Source organism: Podarcis muralis, chromosome 14 (genome assembly GCF_964188315.1).
Source record: "Podarcis muralis chromosome 14, rPodMur119.hap1.1, whole genome shotgun sequence".
NCBI lineage: Eukaryota > Metazoa > Chordata > Lepidosauria > Squamata > Lacertidae > Podarcis > Podarcis muralis.
In genome coordinates this window covers 55,453,643-55,471,869 of record NC_135668.1, presented here as the reverse complement: position 1 = coordinate 55,471,869, position 18,227 = coordinate 55,453,643, and the positions used below count along the sequence as shown (strand labels likewise).

General features: G+C 43.1%; 1 protein-coding gene across 1 annotated transcript; it reads right to left on the bottom strand.

The window, feature by feature from the left end:
• Positions 1–4,286: 4,286 nt before the first annotated feature.
• On the bottom strand, positions 4,287–8,219 carry LOC114583968 (vomeronasal type-2 receptor 26-like). The gene is made up of 3 exons (XM_077919016.1): positions 8,017–8,219; positions 6,681–6,807; positions 4,287–5,188 (listed from the first exon to the last, which is right to left on the bottom strand). Exons 1-3 carry the CDS (start codon positions 8,056–8,058, stop codon positions 4,287–4,289), a joined length of 1,071 nt encoding a protein of 356 aa, XP_077775142.1. The 5' UTR covers positions 8,059–8,219.
• Between the last annotated feature and the right edge of the window lie 10,008 nt (positions 8,220–18,227).

Below are 18,227 nucleotides of genomic sequence, written 5' to 3'. Positions count from 1 at the left end.
TCTTAGAGCTTGAGTAGTCCTGGGATATCATTCACTCTGACCTCTGATCTTGATCTTTGAATAAATTTGTGTCTCATCAGTTTCCTCTGTGTTGTTTTCTTATTCTTGACCACCTCCAGACTAGAGAGCTCTATTTTCTGGATCATGATCATGATCTGGGTGTGGATGCAGTGCAGGGCAAATCAGGTTTGGGTCAGTTTGGACCCTATAGAGTCTGATCCAGATTTATAAATCAGGACCAGAAACTGTGCATAGCTCTGCCAAGAACTTAGATTGAGCAAAAAATATTTGTGGGGTCCAGGCCCCCACCCAGGTCAATGGGCATTGCCATTCAAATGCTGTGAGTGTACCACTTCTTGTGACCAATTACGTGGGTTGGGGCTTACCTGCCCCCCCCATATTTTATTCAAGTTGGCACCCCAGGAATTTAGGGTGTGATGCAGGGAACAAATTTAGTAATAACAACAATCTCTCTCTTGGACAAAAGCAGCCTTCAACTTCCTCATCAAGTGCCACTGACTACATATATCTCAAAGAAGAAAATAATTGTTGTAGAGTTCAAAACAGAAAAGAAAGGAAAACTTTTGCCATTCATTATGCAACTTCAAATGTCATCAGCACACAAGGGAAATTATAATAACACCTATCCATGCCAAAATTACTAGTTTAGATATTCTTGTGCATTATGCAAACAAATGTCATAGCAATATAAACCATCAGAATTGGAAAAACAATATCCCTTATGGGCTCCATAGTTGACACTGGTGACACCCTGGGTGTCTGCAGCCACCACTTGGGTGCCCATTGCTTTAAGCCTAGACTTTTGACAGTGTATGTTTACAACTCACCTGGGAACTTTATGAAGAAATGCAATTGTCCAGCACATTTGCTCCATTTGGTTACATACAGTTTCTTAGTAGACCACAAGCTTAGCATGAGTCAACAGTGTGATGCAGCAGCAAAAATAACAGCAACAACACCACCTAATGCAATTCTAGGCTGCATCAAGAGAAGTCTAGTGTCCCATTCAAGGGAAGTGATAGTCCCGCTCTCTTCTGCCTTGGTCAGACCCCACCAAGAGTCCTGTGTCCAGTTCTGGGTGTCACACTTGAAGAAGGATATTGGCAAACTGGAAGGTGTGCAGAGGAGGGCAACCAAGATGATAAAGGGTCTGGAAACCAAGGCTGACAAGGGACAGTTGAGGGAGCTGGGTATGTTTAGCCTAGTAAAGAGGAGACTGAAAGGAGATATGATAGCCATCTTCAAATATCTGAAAGGCTGTCACATGGAGGATGGAGCAAGCTTGTTTTCTCCTGCTCCGGAAACCAAGCCTGATGAGGAATATTTGAGGCACTTAGGTATGTTTTCCTTTAGAAAAGTAAAGATAACCACCTTCAAATATCTAACAGGAAGATGAAACAAGCTTGTTTTCCGCTGCTTCAGTAGGTAGGATCCAAACCGATAGATTCAAATTACAAGAAAGCAGGTTCCAACTAAACATTCAGAAGTCCTTTCTGGCATTAAGAGCTGCTTGACCATATTGCTCTAAATGGCCCTTGGAGTACCTCCCAATGCAAAAATTATATGATTCTATGATTCCATATAGTTTGCCCTTGTGTATACGATATATAGCTATCTCCTCAAAGGCAGATTTCAAAGGCTGCTTGTTCTTCCGCTTGTTCATTGTTTTGCGAAGTGCAAATTATGTGGGTTCCCTTTAAATGCAAACTGAAATGAATTTCTCTCCCATCTCTAGCTGTATCTGAGGTCATAGATGCAGAACACTGATAATATAATACTAAGAAGTGTTTTATTTGCGGTAACTAAGGATGCCAGGTTGAAGCTACATGTTGTTAAGGTGTCAAGCCTGTATTTCCCAAAATTCACTTATGTTTCCAATATGTTGCATTTCTATTGCAACAACTAAAAAATTAAGAAACAGCAAGGTAATTTTTTATTCACATCCAACCAGTTGGAAATGGCATCTGCCAAAACAATTTGCTCTAAATCTTCAGTATTTCTGTTTGGTAAAAGCTATAATTAGTGTTTAATTGCATCCTTCTGAGTCCCAGAGCATTCTGAATCTCATGAAATCAGCATGATATGGCCTGGGATACAGGAGTCATCCTAATCCAATACACACACCAAGATGTATCCATTAAGTTAGACTCACTGAAATTAATTAACCTAATGAATCGTGGCTATTGATTTGAAAGCATTTAAACTAAAAATGTTAATGTTTGATATAACCCTAACACACATTTTCACGTATACTATGGACTGATAACTGGTGTTGGATGTAAGAGAATGACAACTTCAATTTCAGGATCCAAGATTCAGGGTGAGAAGATGGGTAGGGAAAGGGCCGGCCAATGCTCTTGTCCTTTCCTGCACCTCCATTCAAACCGGAATTTGTGCTCTGTGGTTAAGCACTTCCCCTCCATTCCCAGATAGGGACACATATTCATTGAAAGGGAAAATCATCCTGGAATGTAATGAGGGTTCAGTTACCATGTTTTACTGTGTCTTGGGCTATATGAGCTGGCTAGCCTTTGTCAGCTTCTTTGTGGCTTTTCTAGCCAGGAGGTTGCCAGATAGTTTCAATGAAGCCAAGTTCATCACCTTCAGCATGTTGGCATTTTGCAGTGTTTGGTCATCATTTGTCCCAACTTACCTAAGCACTAAAGGGAAATACATGGTGGCTGTGGAGATCTTCTCCATCTTATCATCCGGTGCTGGATTACTGGGTTGCATCTTTTCTCCAAAATGCTACATAATTCTGCTGAGGCCTGAGCTGAACGACAGGGAGCAGCTCATAAGAAAAGCAAAATAAAGAGTACTGCCATCTCTTCATTGTGCATCTAGACAAATGCTGATGATGGAGATCTCGAGAGAATTTGGCTATGCGTATTTGCTTAGGGAAACTCCTATCAGCATGGTTCTTGACTCAGTCAATGTGCCACAAATACCCCCATTCCTACTTCTATTTTGGTGCTTTCCAGAGAGATTGGAATAGGACCCAAAGCTAATTCTTCTAGTCAGGATTTTTCTCATCCTCATAATGCTCAATTCATGTTGGGAATAAATTAGGAGTGAAAGGCATCTCAAATCCTGCAGGCAGCATCAGAGGCCAGGCCTGCATTCTGTTACTCAGGCTTTCTCATCTCAAACCAACCACGCATCCTGCCATAAAAGTATAAAATCTTAAGACATAAAGCCTTGCTTCAACAAACATCAAATACACATAGTAAAACCACAGTCACAGTGAAGTCATTAGCTACTCATATTCTGAATTGTCAGTTGAAGTCAATTAGGTATTTTTGCCAATTCAGTAGAAATCAGTCCAGACGCCATTTCGCTGCCCAATTCCCGGATGAGTTTGGGGAAACCTGGATGTATGGCAGCCCAAAGTAGTGGCCATTGCTTCGGTACACAGTGCAGGGTTCTAAATAAGTCAAATTGAGGTTGTAGCTGTGGTTGGCTAAATCGGACAGTGGATCATGATGTCAGAGAGATATTTGCAGGATCTGGAGTTCTTACACTTTTTATATACGGAGCAAGAGTCCCTCTGATTGATAAATGTAAAATGAAGTCAGCTGGTATAGAATACAAATTTCCTGGTCTCCAGATTTATCACCCTCAAAAGAAAAGCACACACCCAAAAAGAAATGTTAGAAAGGGACAAGATTAGATGCGGATGAACAAAACATTTTTGTTATTAAAAAAAATCAAGACTCCTTGTGCTCCCCTCCTTTCCCCTTCCCCTTTCTCCCCACCCAGGGGAGCCCTGCCTTCTACTTGCCCCTCAAAGTCAGTGCGTCTTGTGGGGTTGGCCTGGGCAGCGACAGCCTCTCCTCCCCGCCTGCTCCTCAGCAGCTGCTATGAGCTGCCCAAGGGAGGAGGCCAGCAGCGGCAGCCATGGAGAGGCAAGAGGAGGCTTCCTGGCCACCTCCACTGTTGCCACCACTCACGACAAGCCCTGGCTCACCCTCCTCCCCGTGCTGGTGCTGGCAGAACTGGCTTGGGAAATAGGGACAATCCAGGATCAAATCAGAAGCCTTTTGGAATTATGGAACTGTCCCTGGAAAATCAGAGTTTAGACTTATTTTGTGCGAACCACTTTAAGCACAGATTGTGAAAAACGCAGTGACAAAAGAGGGGTGAAGAAACTGAGTATGAAAAAGATAAGAATTGGGACACACAAAGGATTTCCTTGGCCAGTATTCCAATAAATGCCTGCATTTTCTAATAATGCAACAATTAAAGGCATCAATGCAAGTTGGCTCTTATTTGCTCCTCAGAATCAAGTGGTCTTTGCTGTTCAAGTCGGGCCTCAGAAGGATTATGTACAATTTGGGGAAGAAGATGCAAGCGAGCAAGCCTGCACTGGAGGCCAAGATGCAGAAGATCTCCACAGCCACCATCTGCTTTCCTTTGGAGCTCAGATAAGAGGGAACAAAGGACAGCCAAACGCTGCAGAACACCAACATGCTGAAAGTGATGAACTTGGCTTCGTTGAAACTGTCTGGCAACTTCCTGGCCAGGAAAGCCATGGTGAAGCTGACAATGGCCAGGAATCCCAGGTACCCCAGGACACAATAAAACATGGGGGCAGAGCCTTCATTGCATTCCAGGATGATTTCTTCCGCCAGAGAGTTCATGTCCACATCTGGGAAGGGAGGAGCCGTACAGAGCCAAAGAGCACAAATACTGGCTTGAAGTGAGCAGCAACCCAGAAGAACAGAGTTGGCCAGAGATTTCCCCACCCATTTCCTCATCCTGGATCCTGGTTTGGTGGCCATGAAGGCCAGAACCACCGTGATGGTTTTGGCCAAGACACAAGACACCGCAATGGAGAAGATGATGCCAAAGGCCGTTTGTCGTAAAGAGCAGCTCACTGGGTGAGGCTGGCCAATGAAGAGCAAGGAGCAGAGGAAGCAGAGCAAGAGGGCAAGGAGCAGAGTGTAGGTGAGGTCCCGGTTGTTGGCTTTGACAATGGGAGTGTCCCCGTTCTTAGAGAAGACGCCAAGGACCAAGGCTGTGACCAGAGCAAAGAGCAGAGCCAAGGCAGCTAATGTGAATCCCAAAGGCTCTGCGTAGGAAAGAAAATTTTGTCTCTTGGGAATGCATTGATCTCTGCCCTTGTTTGGAAATTGACCTTCTTGGCATCTGAAACAATGATCTGTATCTTTTAAAAAATCAAATTATTGATATATGAGTTCAAACAAACAAGGCAACCTTTTTCTTCTGGCTTGTTTCATTCTTTGTAATGAAATCAATTCCTCCCTCTCCAATGGCCTTTCAAATTTCCTTTGAAAGAAATATTGTTTCTGCTCCCAAAACACAATTCTAAGCCATTAATTATTTGGAAACAAGTGGAAACCAGTAAAAAAGAGATAAGTGGAAACCAGTAAAATGCAATGGGTATTTTTTATTCATAAACCATATAGGTGGTATCAATCAAATCACCATGAATTTAGGAAGCAAAGTATTGACGATTGTTAATATGGTGCCATTGAAAGAGCAAACGGTCATCTCTGTTGTTTTTTAATATATATTTTATTAAAGATTTTCTTGTTTTACAGAAGTAAGTGTAATGCCTCGTCTATTTTTTCCCCCATGTAACATTTTTACAAATCCGTTTCATTTGTTGAGATATTAGGGGGAGAAGAAAGAAAGAAAATGGGGTGGAAGAAAGGGGGTGGAGGGAGGGAAGATGGATGGGGGTGGGGTCGGGTGGCGATGTTTCTATTATGCTTAATGTATGTAGAGTTTGGTGTCAGCGTTGCTTGTGTTGTTCACTTGTGTTCCTTTGGTGGTGAGAGAGGTTGGGGTTGGCCTAGGGTGTGATTGTTTGTTTGTGATTGGCTGTGGTGATCTTTGTTTTCGTGTGTGAGTGGGGTGGGTGGGTGTTTTGGATCAGGTTAGCCATATTGATTTGTATGCTGTTGGTGGATTATTGTCATTGTCTTGTTGGGCTGTGTATGTGATAAAGGGGAGCCATACCAGGGTGAAGGCGTCTTCTTTTGTTTGTCCCCGTGTCAGTTTCAGTTTATTGGTTAATTTTTCTAGTAGGGCTGTTTCACATACTAATTGGTACCATTAGTCCATGCTTACTCCTGACAGCTCTCTCCAGTGTCTGGTTATGGTGTTTCTGGCTGCTGAAAGTGTGTAGGTTATGAGTTCTTCGTGGTGTAAATGGGCATTGTTGTCTTGGAAGATGTTTAGTAGGGCCAATTCTGGGGTGATGTCTAATACTTGCTTAGTTATTTTACATATTTCTCGTATGGCTATTGTCCAGAAAACGGTTATCTCTGTTGAAAAGTGAGAAGCCCACTATGATATCTTGGAGCAGCAGAATTTGATTAGGTGTTTCTGGCTCTCACCCCTAAAACTCTGGGGATGGAGGGAGAGGCAAATCTTCCATGACTCCGCAAGCTGTGGCAGGTGGGGAGCAGGCAGAGAACACTGGACATGATCCACACCTATTTCCACAGATCTACTTTGTCAAGGTTAAAGTTGTGGCTCTAGTTTGCCCCACTCTCTGTGTCTGTCTTCTTTCTTCCAGATCTGAGTGCAACTGCTGTTCTGTTTAGGAGTGAGTACTGAACTGTTATTAAGGGGAAACTGTTGAAATAGACTAGGAAGCATTTTTAAAAAGAGCAGATGATGTCTCCTACCCGTTTGATTTGAAATCATCCCATCTGGACATGAAGCACAGTCATAGCAACAAAATGGCAGCCCCTCCTTCTTTTTCCGGCTGTAGCCTGGCTGGCACCGATCATTGCACAAACCAAGGTGCAGCACCTAGACAGAAAGAGAGGAGAAGAGGAAACTCCCTTTTGCATGGTAAAGAACACAGTTTGAACCAAAAAGACGAGATCATTTGGCAGATTCATCTTATTCCAGAATGGTTGTGTATGTGTGAATAAATTGCTTTATAAATATTGGGAGTCAAGTAGAAGAGAAATTGAATATTTCATCTGTATGAGATGGTGGGTGGAAAGGAGACTAGGAAAGACAACAGATTGTGAATTACAGGGAGTTGGCAGAGATGGAAAAATAGAAAGCATGTACATTAGGCTCAGAGAAACACTACAAGACAAGTACTCTTCCTTCATTCAGAGCCAGTGTGGTGTAGTGGTTAAGAGCAGAGGACTCGTAATCTGGTGAACCGGGTTCACTTCCCCGCTCCTCCACCTGCAGCTGCTGGGTGACCTTGAGCTAGTCACACTTCTTTGAAGTGTCTCCCCTCACAGAGTGTTTGTTGTGAGGGAGGAAGGGAAAGGAGAATGTTAGCCACTTTGAGACTCCACAGGGTAGTGATAAAGCGGGATATCAAATCCAAACTCCTCCTCCTCCTCCTCCTCCTCCTCTTCTTCTTCTACGCAAGTGGGTAACATACTTCTGAGATATGTGTGTTGTTTGGTAACACAGGATTTACTCCTACACAGGGACTCAGGTGGTCCTGTAGTCTAAACAACTGAGCTCCTTGTTGATCAGAAGGTCAAAGATTCAAATCCACACAACAGGGTGAGCTCCTGTTGCTCTGTCCCAGCTCTTGCCAACCTAGCAGTTTGAAAGCATACCAGTGCAAGTCAATAAATAGGTACCGCTGTGGTGGGAAGGTAAACAACATTTCCGTGCACTCTGGCATTCGTCACAGTGTTCTGTTGTGCCAGAAGCGGTTTAGTCATGCTGGCCACATGTCCTGGAAAGCTGTTTGCAGACAAAGGCTGGCTCCCTCGGCCTGAAAAGGGAGATGAGCGCTACAACCCCATAGTCCCTTTTGACTGGAATTAACCATTAAGGGATCATTTGCCTTCCCTTTTACCTCCAGTCCTACATTAATGTGACCTGGCTAAGACCGGCAGGAGAGCTTAATCCCTTGTAGTAACCCCTTCATGCAATAACGGAACTTAAGAATGTTATTAACACCGGACCTTATTCTTGTATTTGTATTCTTAATATTAATAAAAATGCTACCTTTTTTGAAAACCAAGAGTCCACTCCCACCTGATTGAATGCTTTGTGCCATGTGATGGCTTCTTCATCCATGCTGAAGTCAACATAGTGCGATTCCTGTAGTTCTATCTTTCCTACTTTCACTCGCAAGAAGGTTTGGTTGGGGAAAGTAACCCAGTTAATAACGTCAAATCCAGCTGCCAATTCCCCATTCTCATCAAAAGACACAAAGTCCCCAGCACTGTTGTTGAAGGAGATGCTCCTCAGGAAAGAGGGAAGCTGGACAGAATAAAACAAGGCATATGAAAAGTATCAATCGATATATGTCACACAATGGAAAGGAGTAAAAAATGGTGTGGTCCACCTTTGGAGCACATATGGATTTCTAGGAAGTACACTTGGCCAGGCACTTATATACGGCTTCCTTTCTGGGGGTCCATGTGCAAAGGCAAAATCGTGCAAAATTAGGAACCCCTGGAAGTGCCCTGCACAAGGCGGAGAGGGGCATCCTAGGCTCTGGGAAGGTTGCAGGAAGGCCTTGGGAAGCTCCCAGAGACTTGTCATGACCTCCTCACAGCCTGATAAGCAAGGGGGCACCTTTTTTCCTGGCCTTCCAGAGGCCTTGTGTCTCCTTCCCCAAGGTGGCATGGAATGCACTGCCTTGCTCACTGTCAGCATCTGGGGGTCGAAAGGCCAGCTGGCTAGCCCCCAGCTGGATTGTCTCCTTCCAGCCGTGCCACTGCAAGGATACATCGACTTCATATGGCTCCAACATGAATCAGTGACTCAAGCCTCCCGGACTTGAGCACACTATATTCAGCAGTGTAAACCGCACAAACAGAAGAGGCTGATACTATGAACTTTGGATTTATTAATCATAAATCAAGACAAAGAAACCTGTTGTCTCTCCTTGCCGACTTCTCAGAGAGAGAGTCAAAACAAAAGCAATACAGCAGAAGTTCTGCTAATGCTAGCAAACTGTGCTGGAATGTAAACAGACATGTGCCATGTAACAATCCCATGTCTGCAACTAAAGGTGGAATGGAAACTCCCAACACTCACCTGGCTTTGGGAGAGAAGCACAATTACATTTAAAATAGCCATATAAGTTCCTCTTTGGTTCAGAAAGAATTGCAGGCTCCAGAATATAGACGAAATGCTTTGGCAGTCAGGGGTAGAAACATAGCTAAATAATTTCAAATGCATTCTTCATTCTTGATATTTGTCCTTTCTCTTCCCTGACTCTGCACATTATCACATGGATAATGAAACATGTCTAGATTCAGAACCATTTTATACAGAATGCATTATGAAGATTGGTGTCTATTCACTCTTTAAAGTACTCATATTGGAGGAAATATTTAATGTTGGAGATTTTTCAGTGGTTTTATAGAAAAATATTATTATAGGCTGCTGAGAGACAAACAACAGTGGTATGTGCAATGTCAACAGGTGAGAAGAACTGCCTGAAGAAAGTACTGGAGTGGTTTATCCTGTATAAAATCATACCATCTTTCTGATATTAACAGTTTAACATGCCTCCTTCTTCACCACTCCTGACATATCAGCATCACAAACACATAGGACAGCAGAACATGCAGCTCCTTCCACAACATTCTTGAGTTCAACAAAGAGGGGGCATTTCTGTGTGAGGAAGAGCAGTAGGAGATACTTCCACCTCTGCAACTTGAAGGGGAAGAACAGGGAATATATTGATTCTGGCTCCAAAGTGAAGGCAAGGGTAAACAGGGAAGCACTGAAAAGAACATTTGTTTTACACGTCTGTCATCATTCAATATATTAGTCCCAAGCAAAGATTTATTCTGAATATGAAGTCTTACCTGCCAAGGTTGCAGGTTTGAAGGATGGAGTCCACCTCTGCCTGACCTCATTCTGTGTTTTGGTCTGGATGAGAGAATCTTATGCAAAGTATATGCAATGGCATAAACCGCATTATAGGTACTGTAACTTTGACCAGTCATGGTCATTTCAAAAATATGCCCAGGAAGGCTCTCCAGACTCTCTTTGCCAGTGCATGTGTCTCTGATTTCATTGGGGTCATTGGGAACAGAAAATAAGCACTCGAATGCCTTTTCCCAAAAAGTCTGGAGGAACCCATCTCCATTTGGAGAATTGGGGTTTAGGGTCTGAAGGAATTCTTTAAATCCCTGGACTTTTTCTGTGTGAATTGCAAAAGACAGGGCGCCATCAAAGACTTGAATATCCCAATACTTTTGCATTGTATCTGATGAGAAGGCCCATTGGGCTGTCAAAACCCACACTTTGCCTGTATAATTCTCTGCAATATCTTCAGCTAATGAAGAAAAATAAATCATCCATTTCACAGCTGCAGTAGTTTGAGGTTCTGCACACAGCACTAATATATTGATGTCTGAGTCCATCAGGAAAGAGAACTTCGTCTGAATGAGTTCCAGTGAACTGAAATGATCTATCCCTTGAGATAAGGATGGTAGTTTTTCATTGAAAGCTGTGCAGACTCCATGCTGGGAGAGAATTGGCCCTAAGATTTCCATAAACTTCTCTCCATTTTCATCATCTGAAGCAACAAGTCCGACCCACGTCCATTGGAAATGAAGAAGTAGCTTGACAATCCCTGCATATTGATATTTCTCATTGGGCACCGTCCGGAAGAAGGTTTGGAGTTGCAACTCGGTCCTCCTCACTGGAGCTAATACACAATAAGCAATCTAAGGAAGAAATCAATCTCACAAAAATGGGAGAGTTATAGCAAAGAATTAGGTTTCATCCCACTTAACTGCCTGAAGTGGAACCCATGAGAATTCATTGAATGTAAAGATATATTCTTTTGTTTTGTATATTGGAGGAATTTGAATGAATGGAAGAGCAAATTACTTGTTTTAGAAGTGTTATAACATAAAACCACTGAATCCATTATTCATCAATGACAACATCTTGGTCAGGTTTATCATTTATAATGAAGTATGTAGAAAATGAAATAGTTCTTATGTGATATTAGGTCTATGAGGCTGCCCTGTGGAACACCCTCCCATCAGATGTCAAGGAAATAAACAACTACCTGAATTTTAAAAGACATCTGAAGGAACCCCTCTTTAGAGAAGTTTCTAAAGTTTGTTGTTTTATTGTATTTTTAATATTTTGTTGGAAGCCATTATTATTATTATTGCTCAAATCTTTAGTTCTCTTCTTCTTCTTTATTTTGCATTCCCCCTCCCCAAAGAAGATAACAAAATAAGGCCTTCACGTTTTCCTATACTTTGTCCTGAAATACACCACTAAACTAGTGCAAGCTATGGACATTTCCCTACAAGTTCTGCTTCTTTGGAAGGAAGGAAGTAAAGCTCAGCAAAATTGTGGATGGGTTGTGTGTCCAGAATCTCTTTTGTACCTGGAAATCATGGTTCACTACATGAGCGAGGAAGCTATGGCCCTTCAGAGCTTCCTGGACCCCAAGTGGTCATCCCTGACCATTGAGTTATAGTGGCTGGGGCTAGTGGGCAATATATGGACAAGCAACATCCCTTTCTGATGAGACACAACAAGCAACAGGAGAGAAATTCAGTTGGATTCACATTTTAATGCAAATTTACATAACTCAGAATTCCAGAAACGAATTTGTGAACCAAAATGCAACTGTCCTTTGACCTTTGTCCTTTTCTGTATTTTGCATTTCCCTTCTCCAACCAAAAATAAATGCTTATATTAAGAGACACTGGTCATAAAAGTGCCATTCTTAGTCAAAATAAAACCCAAAAATATACTACCATGGAGAAATTGCAGGTAAATATGTGGATTAGGCAAAAATGCTTACAAAAATAGGAGAAATGAACACTGAAATGCTGATTTATTCTTTTGAGGCCTTTTAGAATGGGGGGGGCAGGGCACCACCAATTTTGTGGTCACCCTTTCAGATTGGAAAAAGAGGAACTGAGAGCAACTGACATTCATAGATAAATTAATGCCTGCATAGATCAAACCAGCTGGTTGGGAGGGGCCATCACAGTCATTCCTTCAACATCCTTGTGGAACAGGAAAAAAAGCAAAAATGAGGGGGGGATCCATTTATGGATGCATGTTGATCTCACCATAAAGGTAAAGGTAAAGGGACCCGTGACCATTAGGTTCAGTCGTGGCCGACTCTGAGGTTGCAGTGCTCATCTCACTTTATTGGCCGAGGGAGCCGGCGCACAGCTTCCGGGTCATGTGGCCAGCAGGACTAAGCCACTTCTGGCGAACCAGAGCAGTGCATGGAAACGCCATTTACCTTCCCGCCAGAGCGGTACCTATTTATCTACTTGCACTTTGACATGCTTTCGAGCTGCTAGGTTGGCAGGAGCAGGGACCGAGCAACAGGAGCTCATCCCATCGCGGGGATTCGAACCGCTGACGTTCTGATCAGCAAGTCCTAGGCTCTGTGGTTTAACCCACAGCACCACCCGCATCCCAGATCTCACCATAACCTAGTGCGTATCTCCAGCAGTAGCTGGGTAGCATCGTTTCTCTGCCCTCTCGCAGCTGGTGTTGTGCAGCTTCCTGGGAGGAGGATTCCTATTGCTGCCTGAATATCAGTGAGTGAACTATTTATTTTTCCAGGTATGATTTTTTACCAAAAACATGAGAAAAGCCAGACACTTTTGTATAAGTTTTGTATTTTTCTTTCTCACTTCTTTTTTCAGAAAAATGAACCAAGGTAAAAAGGAAGTATGGAGAACCAGAGGCAGAAAAACTTCACAGCTCACATATTCAGTATTTACTGCTATGAATACTGAAATAGCCTCTACGTGGGGCTGCCTTTGAAGGTGGTTCGGAACCTGCAATCAGTCCAGAATGCAGCAGCTAGACTGGTGACTCAGAGTGGCTGCCGAGACCTTATAAAACCAGTCAGAAAGTATCTACATTGGTTCCCAGGACGTTTCTGAGCACAATTCAAAGTGTTTGTACTGGCATTGAATGCCCTAAATGGCCTCAGCACAGTATAAGTAAAGGAGCATCTTCACCCCATCATCCATCCCAAAACTGAGGTCCAGATCCGAGGGCCTTCTGGCAGTCCACTCACTGTGAGAAATGAAGTTACAGGGAACCAGGCAGAGGGCCTTTTCAGTGGTGGCACCCACCCTGTGGAACACTCTCCTATCTGATTTCAAGGAAATAAACGACTGACTTTTAGAAGACATCTGAAGGCAGCCCTGTATTGGGGAGTTTTTTAATGTTTGATGCTATACTGTAGTTTTATAACTTAGTTGAAGCTATCCAGAGTGGCTGGCTCAACCCAGTCAGATGGTGCCATATTACTATTACTATATTACTATTACCATTGTTATACCTGTGGAATCTTGTAGATGCCTAAGATTGTAGTCATGTCAAGGGAGATGTCAGAGTCAAGTGCTCCAATAACAGCTATAATATTTCTTTTCTTGTCACATTTGAAGTTGGGGACAATCCTTTCTGTGATGGACAGAAGTTTCAGGGTGTTCTGATAAGTCATCCTTGTATTCACGAAGCTATCATAGAGGTGGAACCCAAAGCTCATATTCAGTACGATATTAGGGTTCTCATTGATTTCTTTCACAGCAAACACCAGGGAGAGGGTATTCTGGTAGTACTTCAGTGTTGAACTAATAAAAAAAGTTGCACAATGTGTCAGAGGTATTCTTTTTTTTCCTTTTTTCTTTTTCCAGCAAATTCCAAAAGATTAAATAACACAAATAAGCAAAAAATCTCATATGCATTGTGCCTGCTAACACTTGATATTGGAAATCCATGATCAGTATTCAGTCAGCTTTAGGAATATAGGATCTAAAGTGAGGAGGAATTAAAGAACCTCTTAATGAGGGTGAAAGAGGAGAGCGCAAAATATGGTCTGAAGCTCAACATCAAAAAAACTAAGATCATGGTCACTGGTCCCATCACCTCCTGGCAAATAGAAGGGGAAGAAATGGAGGCAGTGAGAGATTTTACTTTCTTGGGCTCCATGATCAATGCAGATGGTGACAGCAGTCCCGAAATTAAAAGACACCTGCTTCTTGGGAGAAAGGCAATGACAAACCTAGACTGCATCTTGAAAAGGAGAGACATCACCTTGCCAACAAAGGTCCGTATAGTTAAAGCTCTGGTTTTCCCAGTAGTGATGTATGGAAGTGAGAGCTGGACCATAAAGAAGGCTGATCGCTGAAGAATTGATGCTTTTGAATTATGGTACTGTAGGAGACTCTTGAGAGTCCCATGGACTGCAAGAGGATCCAACCTATCCATTCTTAAGGAAATCAGCCCTGAGTGCTCACTGGAAGGACAGATCCTGAAGCTGAGGCTCCAATACTTTGGCCACCTCATGAGAAGAGAAGACCCTGGAAAAGACCCTGATGTTGGGAAAGATGGAGGGCACAAGGAGAAGGGGACGACAGAGGACCACATGGTTGGACAGTGTTCTCGAAGCTACCAGCATGAGTTTGACCAAACTGCAGGAGGCAGTGGAAGACAGGAGTGCCTGGCGTGCTCTAGTCCATGGGGTCACAAAGAGGCGGGCACAACTAAACGACTAAACAACAACAACATCTAAAAAGCATTTTGTGCAGAACATTCTTGTAACGCACACACACACAAAAAATTTCTCTTATCTCTTGCGTTTAATAGATCAGACAAACCTAGAGGTACGAATTTCAGTTGGTCTGCTTTGCATAAACCTCAGTCAGATACTTTGGGGGAGGGGTTTGGGGGGGGGAGAAGTTTGCAACACTTCAGGGGTTTTTTACCCAAGATTGTTTAAATGGTACAACAGGGAATGTAATCCAGAATCTATGATATCACAGCATCTGAGACAGTCAGATTGAATGATGCTGATTGTGAATGAGGGGATCAAGCTTTGCTGCAAAGTAAAATCATCCATCCTTGATGTGGAATAAAACACCGAGGGAGGAAGAGGATCAAGCATGAGATCAGGTGAGAAACATGGGATCAGGTGAGGAGAAAGCAGAAGAGGCAGAAGACAGAAACCTCCAGATGAGGAATAAAGCAACATAGGAGAAGATGATATTATCACAATATAAAGAGAATAAATTGTATTTTTAGCCTTCTTACATGGAAAAGAAGTCAAACATTTTCTGAACATGCCATGGTTTGTATGGTGTAGTTGTAGCCTATAGCAGCATATAGAAGTGTACACTATGAAGGATATAGTTATTTCCTTACAAAAGTTGATCTGTAAATTCTGTGTTTGGATGCTCCTGGAAATTCTTTTCTTCAGATGCATAGCCAAAAGTATTAATAATTCCTCCAATGATCAGGTCCCCTCTCTGATAATACTGGTATGATATCTGGACAGGATCCGTCATGGTGCATCTCTCAGAGTCTTCCTTGCACTCAGTTGGAGGCATCTGGAGCCACAGGAAGAGAAGAATCAGCAGCAGAAATGCTCCTCTCATCTTGACCAACACTTATGCAGAATGGCAAATTTATCTCTCATCCACCATAAATTGCATTAGGTTTATTGGCTCTGGATTATTTTGATAAAGGGGATGTGCCAAAGATCTAACCCATGAGATCCTGTGTGTTCAGAATTTCTCACTGGGGCTCTGAATTTCACAGCATTTATTTGATATAAGCTTTACACTCTGACTGCGTTCATGGTCTGACATGGGATTTGGCAAGATGGATGATGAAACCCAGCAGTTTGAGATAATTACTGGTTCCAAAGTTATCTCCATGGAGCATTGTGCTCTGTGAGACAAAATAATAAGAGCAAAAATAATGATACATATTTATTGTGGAGTGGTGCACTGGGAATGGCGAGTCACAGGAAAGCAAGCAGCCCACCTGCAAACCGGTAATCTGAAGGGAGCTCAATAGTTTTCCCAAATCTCTTCTTCAATCACACATGCACCAATTTCCTCACATGTATGTATGTCACCAACAGAGGCGTGATTTTTTGGATTTTGGACCTCAGGGGTGTAACACCAAGAGCAGCAGCAACAACAACAACAACAACGACTGGTGTATCCTTGTACACCGGTTAAGGGGAGGGAGAAAACGTGGCCAACTTTGCCAAGTGGAAGGTAGCTTGCTCTCGATGAGCTGGTAGCTCCAGGGACAACAGCACAGTAGTGTGAGAAACCACCCCAGACACCAGGGGTCTTCCATCAATGGTCTGTACTTCCAAAGGATTCGACAGTTTCTGCATGGGTATGCCCTGTTCCTTAGCAAATTCGACATCAAGAAAATGTGCTGAGGAACCTGAGTCGCTGAGGGCTCACAACTCTGCTGCTTCCTCTGATAGAGCCTCAAGGCCGCTTGCATCAATGCCTCCAGGGAGGTCCATTCTTGCCAACTCATCCAACAGGGTTTCACTCAGCCCTGTATCGTAAATAGCCATCAAGGCTTCCTGATTCCACACTAGCTCCTGCAACAGCAAACTGAACTCTGTACTGCACTCCATTACTGAGTTAGACCCTTGCTTCAGCTTCAAGAACTTTTGTGTACATGCAGATTTCTGCTGCAGGTCCAGGAACATGGACTTGAGGTGAGTCATAAAGCTGTCCAATCTCAACAAACAAGGATGCTGATTAATCAATAAATCACCTGGCAACTCCTTCCAGAAGTTTAATCACACAAAAAAGCATTGCTGGTCTGTCTGAAAATCATCTTCCCTCACCTTGAAAAACATGTTCACATTTGCTTTAAACCCAAGGAACTCATATGTCTCTCCATTGAACTTCGGGGGGGGGGGCATTGGGGTGTTTCACTGAACGCCTCTGCGATTCGGCCCCCAGTCTTCCAAGTTCCATATTTTGATGATTTATTGCACTACTTAATTGTTCTACATGTCATCTTAACAATAAATTTTGTCCATCAACTGTCTCCCCCCCCCCCGCTGCTTCCTCCTCCTCTTCCTCTCCCATTATTTCCCAAATAATTATTTCCCAACTTTCCCCCTCATTTGCCTCTGAACTGTGACCTCTCTCAAGTCCTGTTATAAATCTAAACTGTCTTCTTCTTCCTCTTCCCTGGAAGGATTAGGCTGGAGAGGCAGTCTCCACCATTCCTCCTCTGCCCAGTCCTTGACACTGCGAGAAGGGAGGTTACAGGGAACCAGGCAGAGGGCCTTCTGGGTAGTGGGGCCTTCCCTAGGGAACACCATCCCATGAGATGTCAAGGAGATAAATACCAATATTTTAAAAATCTGAAGGCAGCCCTGTATTGATAAGCCTTCAAGTGTGTAATGTTTTATTATGTTTTTATATATGTCGGAAGCTACCAAGAATGGCCGGGGAAACCCAATCAATGTGATGGGGTACAGTAACTATAACCGTAAATGGTATACAAATTGAAAAAATAATTGTATTAATGATAATCTGGTTGGCCCTGTGAGAACAGGATGCAGGACTAGATGTGCCATAGACTGGATTTAGCACGTTCTCCCAATGTTCATATATATATGAACATTGTGTGTGTGTGTGTGTGTGTGTGTAATCATAGACTTGGAATAGACCACAAGGGCCATCGAGTCCAACCCCCTGCCAAGCAGGAAACACCATCAGAGCACTCCTGACATATGGTTGTCAAGCCTCTGCTTAAAGACCTCCAAAGAAGGAGACTCCACCACACTCCTTGGCAGCAAATTCCACTGTCGAACAGCTCTTACTGTCAGGAAGTTCTTCCTAATGTTTAGGTGGAATCTTCTTTCTTGTAGTTTGGATCCATTGCTCCGTGTCCGCTTCTCTGGAGCAGCAGAAAACAACCTTTCTCCCTCCTCTATATGACATCCTTTTATATATTTGAACATGGCTATCATATCACCCCTTAACCTCCTCTTCTCCAGGCTAAACATGCCCAGCTCCCTTAGCCGTTCCTCATAAGGCATCGTTTCCAGACCTTTGACCATTTTGGCTGCCCAAATATGTGTGTGTGTGTGTGTGTGTGTGTGTGTGTGTGTGTGTGTGTACAGTGTGTATATACACACACACACACACACACACACACACACACATCTATATATATATATATATATATATATATATATGCAGGTTTTGGTGTCCTCGGGTGTCTTCCCGTGTAAAAGTTGGGGTGTCTGGGCGACGTTTCGACGAGGTCTCACTCGTCATCTTCAGGCTGGTGCTTTCGGCTTCTTGTTACTGGAACAGAGCAGGATCTCAGTGTTTGAGTTCCTATAAATACTGTTGAGGAGGTGTGGTGTATAGCCACACCTATACACCACACCTCCTCAACAGTATTTATAGGAACTCAAACACTGAGATCCTGCTCTGTTCCAG

Excerpts from the sequence above, each read along its gene's own strand:
- LOC114583968 (XM_077919016.1), bottom strand. The coding sequence starts at position 8,058 with ATGGATGAAGAAGCCATCACATGGCACAAAGCATTCAATCAG. Across the intron at positions 6,808-8,016 it reads GGCACAAAGCATTCAATCAG|GTGCTGCACCTTGGTTTGTG; the intron begins GTGGGAGTGGAC and ends CTTTCTGTCTAG. Across the intron at positions 5,189-6,680 it reads GATGATTTCAAATCAAACGG|ATACAGATCATTGTTTCAGA; the intron begins GTAGGAGACATC and ends ATTTTTTAAAAG.